This window comes from Somniosus microcephalus, unplaced genomic scaffold (assembly GCF_052327205.1).
Source record: "Somniosus microcephalus isolate GS21.2 unplaced genomic scaffold, FLI_Smic_1.0 unresolved_chr1, whole genome shotgun sequence".
Classification (NCBI taxonomy): Eukaryota; Metazoa; Chordata; class Chondrichthyes; order Squaliformes; family Somniosidae; genus Somniosus; species Somniosus microcephalus.
In genome coordinates, this window is record NW_028225179.1 from 109943637 (window position 1) to 109958675 (window position 15039).

The window sequence follows — 15039 nt, forward strand, 5'->3', positions numbered from 1 at the left end:
CTGGGGTTGGAGTGAGATGATCTTGCTGGGGATGGAGTGAGATGACCTTGCTGGGGATGGTGTGAGATGATCTTGCTGGGGATGGAGTGAGATGATCTTGCTGGTGTTGGTGTGAGATGATCTTGCTGGGATTGGAGTGAGATGATCTTGCTGGGGTAGGAGTGAGATGATCTTGCTGGGGATGGTGTGAGATGATCTTGCTGGTGATGGAGTGAGATGATCTTGCTAGGGATGGTGTCAGATGATCTTGCTGGGGTTGGTGTGAGATGATCTTGCTGGGGTTGGAGTGAGATGATCTTGCTGGGGTTGGAGTGAGATGATCTTGCTGGGGTTGGAGTGAGATGATCTTGCTGGGGTTGGTGTGAGATGATCTTGCTGGGGTTGGAGTGAGATGATCTTGCTGGGGATGGAGTGGGATGATCTTGCTGGGGTTGGTGTGAGATGATCTTGCTGGAGCGAGATGATCTTGCTGGGGTTGGTGTGAGATGATCTTGCTCGGGGTTGGTGTGAGATGATCTTGCTGGGGATGGTGTGAGATGATCTTGCTGGGGTTGGTGTGAGATGATCTTGCTGGGGTTGGTGTGAGATGATCTTGCTGGGGTTGGTGTGAGATGATCTTGCTGGGGTTGGTGTGAGATGATCTTGCTGGGGTTGGTGTGAGATGATCTTGCTGGGGTTGGTGTGAGATGATCTTGCTGGGGTTGGTGTGAGATGATCTTGCTGGGGTTGGTGTGGGATGATCTTGCTGGGGTTGGAGCGAGATGATCTTGCTGGGGATGGTGTGAGATGATCTTGCTGGGGTTGGAGTGAGATGATCTTGCTGGGGTTGGAGTGAGATGGTCTTGCTGGGGTTGGAGTGAGATGGTCTTGCTGGGGATGGTGTGAGATGATCTTGCTGGGGATGGAGTGAGATGATCTTGCTGGGGTTGGAGTGAGATGGTCTTGCTGGGGTTGGTGTGAGATGATCTTGCTGGAGCGAGATGATCTTGCTGGGGATGGAGTGAGATGATCTTGCTGGGGTTGGTGTGAGATGATGATGCTGGGGTTGGAGTGAGATGATCTTCCTGGGGATGGAGTGAGATGATATTGCTGGGGTTGGAGTGAGATGATCTTGCTGGGGTTGGTGTGAGATGATGATGCTGGGGTTGGAGTGAGATGATCTTCCTGGGGATGGTGTGAGATGATCTTGCTGGGGTTGGTGTGAGATGATCTTGCTGGGGTTGGTGTGAGATGATCTTCCTGGGGTTGGTGTGAGATGATCTTGCTCGGGTTGGAGTGGGATGATCTTGCTGGGGTTGGAGTGAGATGATCTTGCTGGGGTTGGAGTGAGATGATCTTGCTGGGGATGGAGTGGGATGATCTTGCTGGGGTTGGTGTGAGATGATCTTGCTGGGGTTGGTGTGAGATGACCTTGCTGGGGTTGGTGTGAGATGATCTTGCTGGGGTTGGTGTGAGATGATCTTTCTGGGGATGGTGTGAGATGATCTTGCTGGGGTTGGTGTGAGATGATCTTGCTGGGGTTGGTGTGAGATGATCTTGCTGGGGTTGGAGTGGGATGATCTTGCTGGGGTTGGAGTGAGATGATCTTGCTGGGGTTGGTGTGAGATGATCTTGCTGGGGTTGGAGTGAGATGATCTTGCTGGGGTTGGTGTGAGATGATCTTGCTGGGGTTGGAGTGAGATGATCTTGCTGGGGTTGGTGTGAGATGATCTTGCTGGGGTTGGAGTGAGATGATCTTGCTGGGGATGGAGTGAGATGATCTTGCTGGGGTTGGAGTGAGATGATCATGCTGGGGTTGGAGTGAGATGATCTTCCTGGGGATGGAGTGAGATGATATTGCTGGGGTTGGAGTGAGATGATCTTGCTGGGGTTGGAGTGAGATGATCTTGCTGGGGTTGGAGTGAGATGATCTTGCTGGGGATGGAGTGGGATGATCTTGCTGGGGTTGGTGTGAGATGATCTTGCTGGGGTTGGTGTGAGATGATCTTGCTGGAGTTGGTGTGAGATGATCTTGCTGGGGTTGGAGTGGGATGATCTTGCTGGGGTTGGAGTGAGATGATCTTGTTGGAGCGAGATGATCTTGCTGGGGTTGGTGTGAGATGATGATGCTGGGGTTGGAGTGAGATGATCTTGCTGGGGTTGGAGTGGGATGATCTTGCTGGGGCTGGAGTGGAATGATCTTGCTGGGGCTGGTGTGAGATGATCTTGCTGGGGTTGGTGTGAGATGATCTTGCTGGGGTTGGTGTGAGATGATCTTGCTGGGGTTGGAGTGGGATGATCTTGCTGGGGCTGGTGTGAGATGATCTTGCTGGGGTTGGTGTGAGATGATCTTCCTGGGGTTGGTGTGAGATGACCCTGCTGGGGTTGGAGTGGGATGATCTTGCTGGGGTTGGAGTGAGATGATCTTGCTGGGGTTGGAGTGAGATGATCTTGCTGGGGATGGAGTGGGATGACCTTGCTGGGGTTGGTGTGAGATGATCTTGCTGGGGTTGGTGTGAGATGATCTTGCTGGGGATGGTGTGAGATGATCTTGCTGGGGTTGGTGTGAGATGATCTTGCTGGGGATGGTGTGAGATGATCTTGCTGGGGTTGGTGTGAGATGATCTTGCTGGGGTTGGTGTGAGATGATCTTGCTGGGGTTGGAGTGAGATGATCTTGCTGGGGATGGAGTGAGATGACCTTGCTTGTGATGGTGTGAGATGATCTTGCTGGGAATGGAGTGAGATGATCTTGCTGGGGATGGTGTGAGATGATCTTGCTGGGGTTGGAGTGAGATGATCTTGCTGGGGTTGGAGTGAGATGATCTTGCTGGGGATGGAGTGAGATGATCTTGCTGGGGTTGGTGTGAGATGATCTTGCTGGGGTTGGTGTGAGATGATCTTGCTGGGGATGGTGTGAGATGATCTTGCTGGGGTTGGAGTGAGATGATCTTGCTGGGGTTGGTGTGAGATGATCTTGCTGGGGTTGGAGTGAGATGATCTTGCTGGGGATGGAGTGAGATGATCTTGCTGGGGTTGGAGTGAGATGATCTTGCTGGGGTTGGAGTGGGATGATCTTGCTGGGGTTGGAGTGAGATGATCTTGCTGGGGTTGGAGTGGGATGATCTTGCTGGGGTTGGAGTGAGATGATCTTGCTGGGGTTGGAGTGAGATGATCTTGCTGCGGATGGAGTGAGATGACCTTGCTGGGGATGGTGTGAGATGATCTTGCTGGGGATGGTGTGAGATGATCTTGCTGGGGTTGGTGTGAGATGATCTTGCTGGGGTTGGAGTGAGATGATCTTGCTGGGGTAGGAGTGAGATGATCTTGCTGGGGATGGTGTGAGATGATCTTGCTGGTGATGGAGTGAGATGATCTTGCTAGGGATGGTGTCAGATGATCTTGCTGGGGTTGGTGTGAGATGATCTTGCTGGGGTTGGAGTGAGATGATCTTGCTGGGGTTGGAGTGAGATGATCTTGCTGGGGTAGGAGTGAGATGATCTTGCTGGGGTTGGTGTGAGATGATCTTGCTGGGGTTGGAGTGAGATGATCTTGCTGGGGTAGGAGTGAGATGATCTTGCTGGGGATGGTGTGAGATGATCTTGCTGGTGATGGAGTGAGATGATCTTGCTGGGGTTGGAGTGAGATGATCTTGCTGGGGATGGAGTGGGATGATCTTGCTGGGGTTGGTGTGAGATGATCTTGCTGGGGTTGGTGTGAGATGATCTTGCTCGGGGTTGGTGTGAGATGATCTTGCTGGGGATGGTGTGAGATGATCTTGCTGGGGTTGGTGTGAGATGATCTTGCTGGGGTTGGTGTGAGATGATCTTGCTGGGGTTGGTGTGAGATGATCTTGCTGGGGTTGGTGTGAGATGATCTTGCTGGGGTTGGTGTGAGATGATCTTGCTGGGGTTGGTGTGAGATGATCTTGCTGGGGTTGGTGTGAGATGATCTTGCTGGGGATGGTGTGAGATGATCTTGCTGGGGTTGGAGTGAGATGACCTTGCTTGTGATGGTGTGAGATGATCTTGCTGGGAATGGAGTGAGATGATCTTGCTGGGGATGGTGTGAGATGATCTTGCTGGGGTTGGAGTGAGATGATCTTGCTGGGGTTGGAGTGAGATGATCTTGCTGGGGATGGAGTGAGATGATCTTGCTGGGGTTGGTGTGAGATGATCTTGCTGGGGTTGGTGTGAGATGATCTTGCTGGGGATGGTGTGAGATGATCTTGCTGGGGTTGGAGTGAGATGATCTTGCTGGGGTTGGTGTGAGATGATCTTGCTGGGGTTGGAGTGAGATGATCTTGCTGGGGATGGAGTGAGATGATCTTGCTGGGGTTGGAGTGAGATGATCTTGCTGGGGTTGGAGTGGGATGATCTTGCTGGGGTTGGAGTGAGATGATCTTGCTGGGGTTGGAGTGGGATGATCTTGCTGGGGTTGGAGTGAGATGATCTTGCTGGGGTTGGAGTGAGATGATCTTGCTGGGGATGGAGTGAGATGACCTTGCTGGGGATGGTGTGAGATGATCTTGCTGGGGATGGTGTGAGATGATCTTGCTGGTGTTGGTGTGAGATGATCTTGCTGGGATTGGAGTGAGATGATCTTGCTGGGGTAGGAGTGAGATGATCTTGCTGGGGATGGTGTGAGATGATCTTGCTGGTGATGGAGTGAGATGATCTTGCTAGGGATGGTGTCAGATGATCTTGCTGGGGTTGGTGTGAGATGATCTTGCTGGGGTTGGAGTGAGATGATCTTGCTGGGGTTGGAGTGAGATGATCTTGCTGGGGTAGGAGTGAGATGATCTTGCTGGGGTTGGTGTGAGATGATCTTGCTGGGGTTGGAGTGAGATGATCTTGCTGGGGATGGAGTGGGATGATCTTGCTGGGGTTGGTGTGAGATGATCTTGCTGGAGCGAGATGATCTTGCTGGGGTTGGTGTGAGATGATCTTGCTCGGGGTTGGTGTGAGATGATCTTGCTGGGGATGGTGTGAGATGATCTTGCTGGGGTTGGTGTGAGATGATCTTGCTGGGGTTGGTGTGAGATGATCTTGCTGGGGTTGGTGTGAGATGATCTTGCTGGGGTTGGTGTGAGATGATCTTGCTGGGGTTGGTGTGAGATGATCTTGCTGGGGTTGGTGTTAGATGATCTTGCTGGGGTTGGTGTGAGATGATCTTGCTGGGGTTGGTGTGGGATGATCTTGCTGGGGTTGGAGCGAGATGATCTTGCTGGGGATGGTGTGAGATGATCTTGCTGGGGTTGGAGTGAGATGATCTTGCTGGGGTTGGAGTGAGATGGTCTTGCTGGGGTTGGAGTGAGATGGTCTTGCTGGGGATGGTGTGAGATGATCTTGCTGGGGATGGAGTGAGATGATCTTGCTGGGGTTGGAGTGAGATGGTCTTGCTGGGGTTGGTGTGAGATGATCTTGCTGGAGCGAGATGATCTTGCTGGGGATGGAGTGAGATGATCTTGCTGGGGTTGGTGTGAGATGATGATGCTGGGGTTGGAGTGAGATGATCTTCCTGGAGATGGAGTGAGATGATATTGCTGGGGTTGGAGTGAGATGATCTTGCTGGGGTTGGTGTGAGATGATGATGCTGGGGTTGGAGTGAGATGATCTTCCTGGGGATGGTGTGAGATGATCTTGCTGGGGTTGGTGTGAGATGATCTTGCTGGGGTTGGTGTGAGATGATCTTCCTGGGGTTGGTGTGAGATGATCTTGCTCGGGTTGGAGTGGGATGATCTTGCTGGGGTTGGAGTGAGATGATCTTGCTGGGGTTGGAGTGAGATGATCTTGCTGGGGATGGAGTGGGATGATCTTGCTGGGGTTGGTGTGAGATGATCTTGCTGGGGTTGGTGTGAGATGACCTTGCTGGGGTTGGTGTGAGATGATCTTGCTGGGGTTGGTGTGAGATGATCTTTCTGGGGATGGTGTGAGATGATCTTGCTGTGGTTGGTGTGAGATGATCTTGCTGGGGTTGGTGTGAGATGATCTTGCTGGGGTTGGAGTGGGATGATCTTGCTGGGGTTGGAGTGAGATGATCTTGCTGGGGTTGGTGTGAGATGATCTTGCTGGGGTTGGTGTGAGATGATCTTGCTGGGGTTGGTGTGAGATGATCTTGCTGGGGATGGTGTGAGATGATCTTGCTGGGGTTGGAGTGAGATGATCTTGCTGGGGTTGGAGTGAGATGATCTTGCTGGGAATGGAGTGAGATGATCTTGCTGGGGTTGGAGTGAGATGATCTTGCTGGGGATGGAGTGGGATGATCTTGCTGGGGTTGGAGTGAGATGATCTTGCTGGGGATGGTGTGAGATGATCTTGCTGGGGTTGGAGTGAGATGATCTTGCTGGGGTTGGAGTGAGATGATCTTGCTGGGGTTGGTGTGAGATGATCTTGCTGGGGTTGGAGTGAGATGATCTTGCTGGGGTTGGTGTGAGATGATCTTGCTGGGGTTGGAGTGAGATGATCTTGCTGGGGTTGGTGTGAGATGATCTTGCTGGGGTTGGAGTGAGATGATCTTGCTGGGGATGGAGTGAGATGATCTTGCTGGGGTTGGAGTGAGATGATCATGCTGGGGTTGGAGTGAGATGATCTTCCTGGGGATGGAGTGAGATGATATTGCTGGGGTTGGTGTGAGATGATCTTGCTGGGGATGGAGTGGGATGATCTTGCTGGGGTTGGTGTGATATGATCTTGCTGGGGTTGGAGTGGGATGATCTTGCTGGGGCTGGTGTGAGATGATCTTGCTGGGGTTGGTGTGAGATGATCTTGTTGGGGTTGGAGTGAGATGATCTTGCTGGGGTTGGTGTGAGATGATCTTGCTGGGGTTGGAGTGAGATGATCTTGCTGGTGTTGGAGTGAGATGATCTTGCTGGGGATGGAGTGAGATGATCTTGCTGGGGTTGGTGTGAGATGATCTTGCTGGGGTTGGTGTGAGATGATCTTGCTCGGGGTTGGTGTGAGATGATCTTGCTGGGGATGGTGTGAGATGATCTTGCTGGGGTTGGTGTGAGATGATCTTGCTGGGGTTGGTGTGAGATGATCTTGCTGGGGTTGGTGTGAGATGATCTTGCTGGGGTTGGAGTGAGATGATCTTGCTGGGATTGGTGTGAGATGATCTTGCTGGGGTTGGTGTGAGATGATCTTGCTGGGGATGGTGTGAGATGATCTTGCTGGGGTTGGTGTTGGATGATCTTGCTGGGGTTGGAACGAGATGATCTTGCTGGGGATGGTGTGAGATGATCTTGCTGGGGATGGAGTGAGATGATCTTGCTGGGGTTGGAGTGAGATGGTCTTGCTGGGGTTGGTGTGAGATGATCTTGCTGGGGTTGGTGTGAGATGATCTTGCTGGGGTTGGAGTGGGATGATCTTGCTGGGGTTGGAGTGAGATGATCTTGTTGGAGCGAGATGATCTTGCTGGGGATGGAGTGAGATGATCTTGCTGGGGTTGGTGTGAGATGATGATGCTGGGGTTGGAGTGAGATGATCTTGCTGGGGTTGGAGTGGGATGATCTTGCTGGGGCTGGAGTGGGATGATCTTGCTGGGGCTGGTGTGAGATGATCTTGCTGGGGTTGGTGTGAGATGATCTTGCTGGGGTTGGTGTGAGATGATCTTGCTGGGGTTGGAGTGGGATGATCTTGCTGGGGCTGGTGTGAGATGATCTTGCTGGGGTTGGTGTGAGATGATCTTCCTGGGGTTGGTGTGAGATGACCCTGCTAGGGTTGGAGTGGGATGATCTTGCTGGGGTTGGAGTGAGATGATCTTGCTGGGGTTGGAGTGAGATGATCTTGCTGGGGATGGAGTGGGATGATCTTGCTGGGGTTGGTGTGAGATGATCTTGCTGGGGTTGGTGTGAGATGAACTTGCTGGGGTTGGTGTGAGATGATCTTGCTGGGGTTGGTGTGAGATGATCTTGCTGCGGATGGTGTGAGATGATCTTGCTGGGGTTGGTGTGAGATGATCTTGCTGGGGTTGGTGTGAGATGATCTTGCTGGGGTTGGAGTGAGATGATCTTGCTGGGGATGGAGTGAGATGACCTTGCTTGTGATGGTGTGAGATGATCTTGCTGGGAATGGAGTGAGATGATCTTGCTGGGGATGGTGTGAGATGATCTTGCTGGGGTTGGAGTGAGATGATCTTGCTGGGGTTGGAGTGAGATGATCTTGCTGGGGATGGAGTGAGATGATCTTGCTGGGGTTGATGTGAGATGATCTTGCTGGGGTTGGTGTGAGATGATCTTGCTGGGGATGGTGTGAAATGATCTTGCTGGGGTTGGAGTGAGATGATCTTGCTGGGGTTGGTGTGAGATGATCTTGCTGGGGTTGGAGTGAGATGATCTTGCTGGGGATGGAGTGAGATGATCTTGCTGGGGTTGGAGTGAGATGATCTTGCTGGGGTTGGAGTGGGATGATCTTGCTGGGGTTGGAGTGAGATGATCTTGCTGGGGTTGGAGTGGGATGATCTTGCTGGGGTTGGAGTGAGATGATCTTGCTGGGGTTGGAGTGAGATGATCTTGCTGGGGATGGAGTGAGATGACCTTGCTGGGGATGGTGTGAGATGATCTTGCTGGGGATGGTGTGAGATGATCTTGCTGGGGTTGGTGTGAGATGATCTTGCTGGGGTTGGAGTGAGATGATCTTGCTGGGGTAGGAGTGAGATGATCTTGCTGGGGATGGTGTGAGATGATCTTGCTGGTGATGGAGTGAGATGATCTTGCTAGGGATGGTGTGAGATGATCTTGCTGGGGTTGGTGTGAGATGATCTTGCTGGGGTTGGAGTGAGATGATCTTGCTGGGGTTGGAGTGAGATGATCTTGCTGGGGTAGGAGTGAGATGATCTTGCTGGGGTTGGTGTGAGATGATCTTGCTGGGGTTGGAGTGAGATGATCTTGCTGGGGTAGGAGTGAGATGATCTTGCTGGGGATGGTGTGAGATGATCTTGCTGGTGATGGAGTGAGATGATCTTGCTGGGGTTGGAGTGAGATGATCTTGCTAGGTTTGGAGTGAGATGATCTTGCTGGGGTTGGTGTGAGATGATCTTGCTGGGGTTGGTGTGAGATGATCTTGCTGGGGTTGGAGTGAGATGATCTTGCTGGGGTTGATGTGAGATGATCTTGCTGGGGTTGGAGTGGGATGATCTTGCTGGGGTTGGAGTGAAATGATCTTGCTGGGGTTGGAGTGGGATGATCTTGCTGGGGATGGTGTGAGATGATCTTGCTGGGGTTGGAGTGAGATGATCTTGCTGGGGATGGTGTGAGATGATCTTGCTGGGGTTGGTGTGAGGTGATCATGCTGGGGTTGGTGTGAGATGATCTTGCTGGGGTTGGTGTGAGGTGATCTTGCTGGGGTTGGAGTGAGATGATCTTGCTGGGGTTGGTGTGAGATGGTCTTGCTGGGGATGGTGTGAGATGATCTTGCTGGGGTTGGTGTGAGGTGATCATGCTGGGGTTGGTGTGAGATGATCTTGCTGGGGTTGGAGTGAGATGATCTTGCTGGGGTTGGTGTGAGATGATCTTGCTGGGGTTGGTGTGAGATGATCTTGCTGGGGTTGGTGTGAGATGATCTTGCTGAGGATGGAGTGAGATGATCTTGCTGGGGTTGGAGTGAGATGATCTTGCTGGGGTTGGAGTGAGATGATCTTGCTGGGGATGGAGTGAGATGATCTTGCTGGGGTTGGTATGAGATGATCTTGCTAGGGTTGGAGTGGGATGATCTTGCTGAGGATGGAGTGAGATGATCTTGCTGGGGTTGGAGTGAGATGATCTTGCTGGGGTTGGAGTGAGATGATCTTGCTGGGGATGGAGTGAGATGATCTTGCTAGGGTTGGAGTGGGATGATCTTGCTGGGGTTGGTGTGAGATGATCTTGCTGGGGTTGGTGTGAGATGATCTTGCTGGGGTTGGTGTGAGATGATCTTGCTGAGGATGGAGTGAGCTGATCTTGCTGGGGTTGGTGTGAGATGATCTTGCTGGGGTTGGAGTGAGGTGATCTTGCTGGGGTTGGAGTGAGATGATCTTGCTGGGGATGGAGTGGGATGATCTTCCTGGGGTTGGTGTGAGGTGATCTTGCTGGGGATGGTGTGAAGTGACCTTGCTGTGGTTGGTGTGAGATGATCTTGCTGGGGTTGGAGTGAGATGATCTTGCTGGGGTTGGAGCGAGATGATCTTGCTGGGGATGGTGTGAGATGATCTTGCTGGGGTTGGAGCGAGATGATCTTGCTGGGGTTGGTGTGGGATGATCTTGCTAGGGTTGGAGTGAGATGTTCTTCCTGGGGATGGTGTGAGATGATCTTGCTGGGGTTGGTGTGAGATGATCTTGCTGGGGTTGGAGTGAGATGATCTTGCTGGGGTTGGAGTGAGATGATCTTGCTGGGGATGGAGTGAGATGATCTTGCTGGGGTTGGAGTGGGATGATCTTGCTGGGGATGGAGTGAGATGATCTTGCTGGGGATGGAGTGAGATGATCTTGCTGGGGTTGGTGTGAGATGATCTTGCTGGGGATGGAGTGAGATGATCTTGCTGGGGTTGGTGTGAGATGATGTTGCTGGGGTTGGAGTGAGATGATCTTGCTGGGGATGGAGTGAGATGATATTGCTGGGGATGGAGTGAGATGATCTTGCTGGGGTTGGTGTGAGATGATCTTGCTGGGGATGGAGTGAGATGATCTTGCTGGGGTTGGAGTGAGATGATCTTGCTGGGGTTGGAGTGAGATGATCTTGCTGGGGTTGGAGTGAGATGATCTTGCTGGGTTTGGAGTGAGATGATCTTGCTGGGGATAGTGTGCGATGATCTTGCTGGGATTGGCTTTAGATGATCTTGCTGGGGTTGGAGTGAGATCATCTTGCTGGGGTTGGAGTGAGATGATCTTGCTGGGGTTGGAGTGAGATGATCTTGCTGGGGATAGTGTGAGATGATCTTGCTGGGGTTGGAGTGAGTTGATCTTGCTGGGGTTGGAGTGAGATGATCTTGCTGGGGATAGTGTGGGATGATCTTGCTGGGATTGTCTTTAGATGATCTTGCTGGGGTTGGAGTGAGATCATCTTGCTGGGGTTGGAGTGAGATGATCTTGCTGGGGTTGGTGTGAGATGATCTTGCTGGGGTTGGTGTGAGATGATCTTGCTGGGGTTGGAGCGAGATGATCTTGCTGGGGTTGGAGCGAGATGATCTTGCTGGGGTTGGAGCGAGATGATCTTGCTGGGGTTGGTGTGGGATGATCTTGCTAGGGTTGGAGTGAGATGATCTTCCTGGGGATGGAGTGAGATGATATTGCTGGGGTTGGTGTGAGATGATCTTGCTGGGGATGGAGTGGGATGATCATGCTGGGGTTGGTGTGAGATGATCTTGCTGGGGTTGGTGTGAGATGATCTTGCTGGGGTTGGAGTGGGATGATCTTGCTGGGGTTGGTGTGAGATGATCTTGCTGGGGTTGGAGTGAGATGATCTTGCTGGGGTTGGAGTGAGATGATCTTGCTGGGGATGGAGTGAGATGATCTTGCTGGGGTTGGTATGAGATGATCTTGCTAGGGTTGGAGTGGGATGATCTTGCTGGGGTTGGAGTGAGATGATCTTGCTGGGGTTGGAGTGAGATGATCTTGCTGGGGTTGGAGTGAGATGATCTTGCTGGGGTTGATGTGAGATGATCTTGCTGGGGTTGGTGTGAGATGATCTTGCTGAGGATGGAGTGAGCTGATCTTGCTGGGGTTGGTGTGAGATGATCTTGCTGGGGTTGGAGTGAGGTGATCTTGCTGGGGTTGGAGTGAGATGATCTTGCTGGGGATGGTGTGAGATGATCTTGCTGGGGATGGAGCGAGATGATCTTGCTGGGGTTGGAGCGAGATGATCTTGCTGGGGTTGGAGCGAGATGATCTTGCTGGGGTTGGAGTGGGATGATCTTGCTGGGGTTGGTGTGAGATGATCTTGCTGGGGTTGGTGTGAGATGATCTTGCTGGGGTTGGAGTGGGATGATCTTGCTGGGGTTGGTGTGAGATGATCTTGCTGGGGTTGGTGTGAGATGATGTTGCTGAGGATGGAGTGAGATGATCTTGCTGGGGTTGGAGTGAGATGATCTTGCTGGGGTTGGAGTGAGATGATCTTGCTGGGGTTGGAGTGAGATGATCTTGCTGGGGTTGGTTTGAGATGATCTTGCTGGGGTTGGAGTGAGATGATCTTGCTGGGGATGGAGTGAGATGATCTTGCTGGGGTTGGTATGAGATGATCTTGCTGGGGTTGGAGTGGGATGATCTTGCAGGGGTTGGAGTGAGATGATCTTGCTGGGGTTGGAGTGAGATGTTGCTGGGGTTGGTGTGAGATGATCTTGCTGGGGTTGGTGTGAGATGATCTTGCTGGGGTTGGTGTGAGATGATCTTGCTGGGGTTGGTGTGAGATGATCTCGCTGGGGTTGGTGTGAGATGATCTTGCTGAGGATGGAGTGAGCTGATCTTGCTGGGGATGGAGTGGGATGATCTTGCTGGGGTTGGAGTGAGATGATGTTGCTGGGGATGGAGTGAGATGATCTTGCTGGGGTTGGTGTGAGATGATCTTGCTGGGGTTGGAGTGAGATGATCTTGCTGGGGATGGAGTGGGATGATCTTGCTGGGGTTGGTGTGAGATGATCTTGCTGGGGTTGGTGTGAGATGATCTTGCTGGGGTTGGAGTGAGATGATCTTGCTGGGGTTGGAGTGAGATGATCTTGCTGGGGTTGGAGTGAGATGATCTTGCTGAGGATGGAGTGAGATGATCTTGCTGAGGTTGGAGTGAGATGATCTTGCTGGGGTTGGAGTGAGATGATCTTGCTGGGGTTGCAGTGAGATGATCTTGCTGGGGATGGAGCGAGATGATCTTGCTGGGGTTGGAGCGAGATGATCTTGCTGGGGTTGGTGTGGGATGATCATGCTGGGGTTGGTGTGAGATGATCTTGCTGGGGATGGTATGAGATGATCTTGCTGCGGTTGGTGTGAGATGATCTTGCTGGGGTTGGAGTGAGATGATCTTGCTGGGGTTGGAGTGAGATGATCTTGCTGGGGTTGGTGTGAGATGATCTTGCTGGGGATGGTGTGAGATGATCTTGCTGGGGTTGGAGTGAGATGATCTTGCTGGGGTTGGAGTGAGATGATCTTGCTGGGGTTGGAGTGAGATGATCTTGCTGGGGTTGGAGTGAGATGATCTTGCTGGGGTTGGAGTGAGATGATCTTGCTGGGGTTGGAGTGAGATGATCTTGCTGGGGATGGAGTGAGATGATCTTGCTGGGGTTGGTGTGAGATGATCTTGCTGGGGTTGGAGTGAGATGATCTTGCTGGGGTTGGTGTGAGATGATCTTGCTGGGGTTGGAGTGAGATGATCTTGCTGGGGTTGGTGTGAGATGATCTTGCTGGGGATGGAGTGAGATGATCTTGCTGGGGTTGGTGTGAGATGATCTTGCTGGGGATGGAGTGAGATGATCTTGCTGGGGTTGGAGTGAGATGATCTTGCTGGGGTTGGAGTGAGATGAGCTTGCTGGGGATAGTGTGGGACGATCTTGCTGGGATTGGCTTTAGATGATCTTGCTGGGGTTGGAGTGAGATCATCTTGCTGGGGTTGGAGTGAGATCATCTTGCTGGGGTTGGAGTGAGATGATCTTGCTGGGGATGGAGTGAGATGATCTTGTTGGGGATGGTGTGGGATGATCTTGCTGGGATTGGCTTTCGATGATCTTGCTGAGTTTGGCGTGGGATGATCTTGCCGGGGTTGGAGTGGAATGATCTTGCTGGGATTGGCTTTAGATGATCTTGCTGAGGTTGGTGTCTGACTCCCGGGCTGTCCCACTAACTCTCCATCTCCTTCTTGTCCTGTCCCAGATGAGGAAGGGCAATGACAAGACGGTGCTCGAGATCAACACTCCGCAGGTGGAGCAGATGCCGTTCGTCGACGTGCTGTTCACTGACTTCGCCGAGCCCAACCAGAAGTTTGGATTCGAAGTGGGACCCGTCTGCTTTCAGGGCTAAAAGCACTCCACCCCACCGCAACTCGTGTCACTGTCACCGCCACCGACCCCTCCCCCCTCCCACTTCTCCATAACCGTCGTGCGACTGACAGCGCCTCGGGAAAAGAACCTCAGCGAGCAACTTGCCGTCACGAGTGTGTTCTTCTACCTGAAGACCCTCAGAGAACTGTTACGTGTGTATGTAAAAAAAATCAGGTATCAAAAAATACATCTTAAATTGGCGACTGCTTCCCTTCCCCCTCCCCTCCCTCCGCTGCACTGTCCCTTTAAGACCAGTTGCCCTTTGGTGGTCGTGTTCTGGTTTGACGTCGGGTTTGTTTTTTTTAAGGAAAACGGCAAAAAGAGAAATGTTTTTTTGTTTTTTATTATTAAAAATGTTCTCCATAGATTGTAATATAAAACCACAACAGAGAGAGAGACGATTTTATTTAATTTGCGAACCTGCCGTAAATCGAACCAAACAGCAAATAAAAGATGAATTAAGTCTGTGAAGCTTTATTAGTAAATATGGTGCTCCAAAATTGTATTTACTCTCCTTTTAAAAAAAAAGGTGCTCAGATTGTTATTATATGTTTGTAAGTATTTTTTATTTCTATTGTAAAATATATCTATAAATTGCCGCTTGTTGTGTTAATTTTCTGTATAGAAACCCCTGAAGGTGGCTCGTGTGTGTTTTTACCTCCTCTCTCCCCCAGTGCTTTACTCTCTTCCTTTGCTCTCTCACACACGTACTCACTAATGCATGCTCTCCCTACGTCCTGCTGCCACTCTCTCTCTCTCCCCCCCCCCCCCCCCCCATCTCTCTTTCCCACCCTCGCATTTTATACTCTTGCCCACAGCCCCCAGTTACAGACCCCGGAGCCGCTGCCCTTTCACCCGCGCTGGTTCGTCCTGTCATCACTTTTTTTTGTGTCCGAGGAATTAACTGTAGTCGTCGTGCGGCAGGTCACTCGCTGTACTGTACTGTTTCCGTCTGAGCGGAGCGAATCTTTTAATAGATTGTAAATCACCAATATTACCCTGCCTGTCTCTCTTTTTTTGTCGATTTTATTTTTAATTCCCCCCCTTTTTTGTAAACAAAAAAACA

The 15039-nt window shown here is 51.7% G+C and overlaps 1 protein-coding gene across 1 annotated transcript in view; it reads left to right on the top strand.

Moving 5' to 3' along the window:
- The window catches only part of LOC147095704 (uncharacterized), a 280778-nt gene extending 266187 nt beyond the window's left edge, over positions 1–14591 (top strand). The window contains exon 62 of the mRNA XM_085974754.1: positions 13807–14591. Within this exon, the coding sequence (XP_085830880.1) occupies positions 13807–13953 (147 nt within the window). The 3' untranslated portion in view covers positions 13954–14591. The remainder of the gene's footprint in view (positions 1–13806) is intronic.
- The last annotated feature ends 448 nt before the right edge of the window (positions 14592–15039 follow it).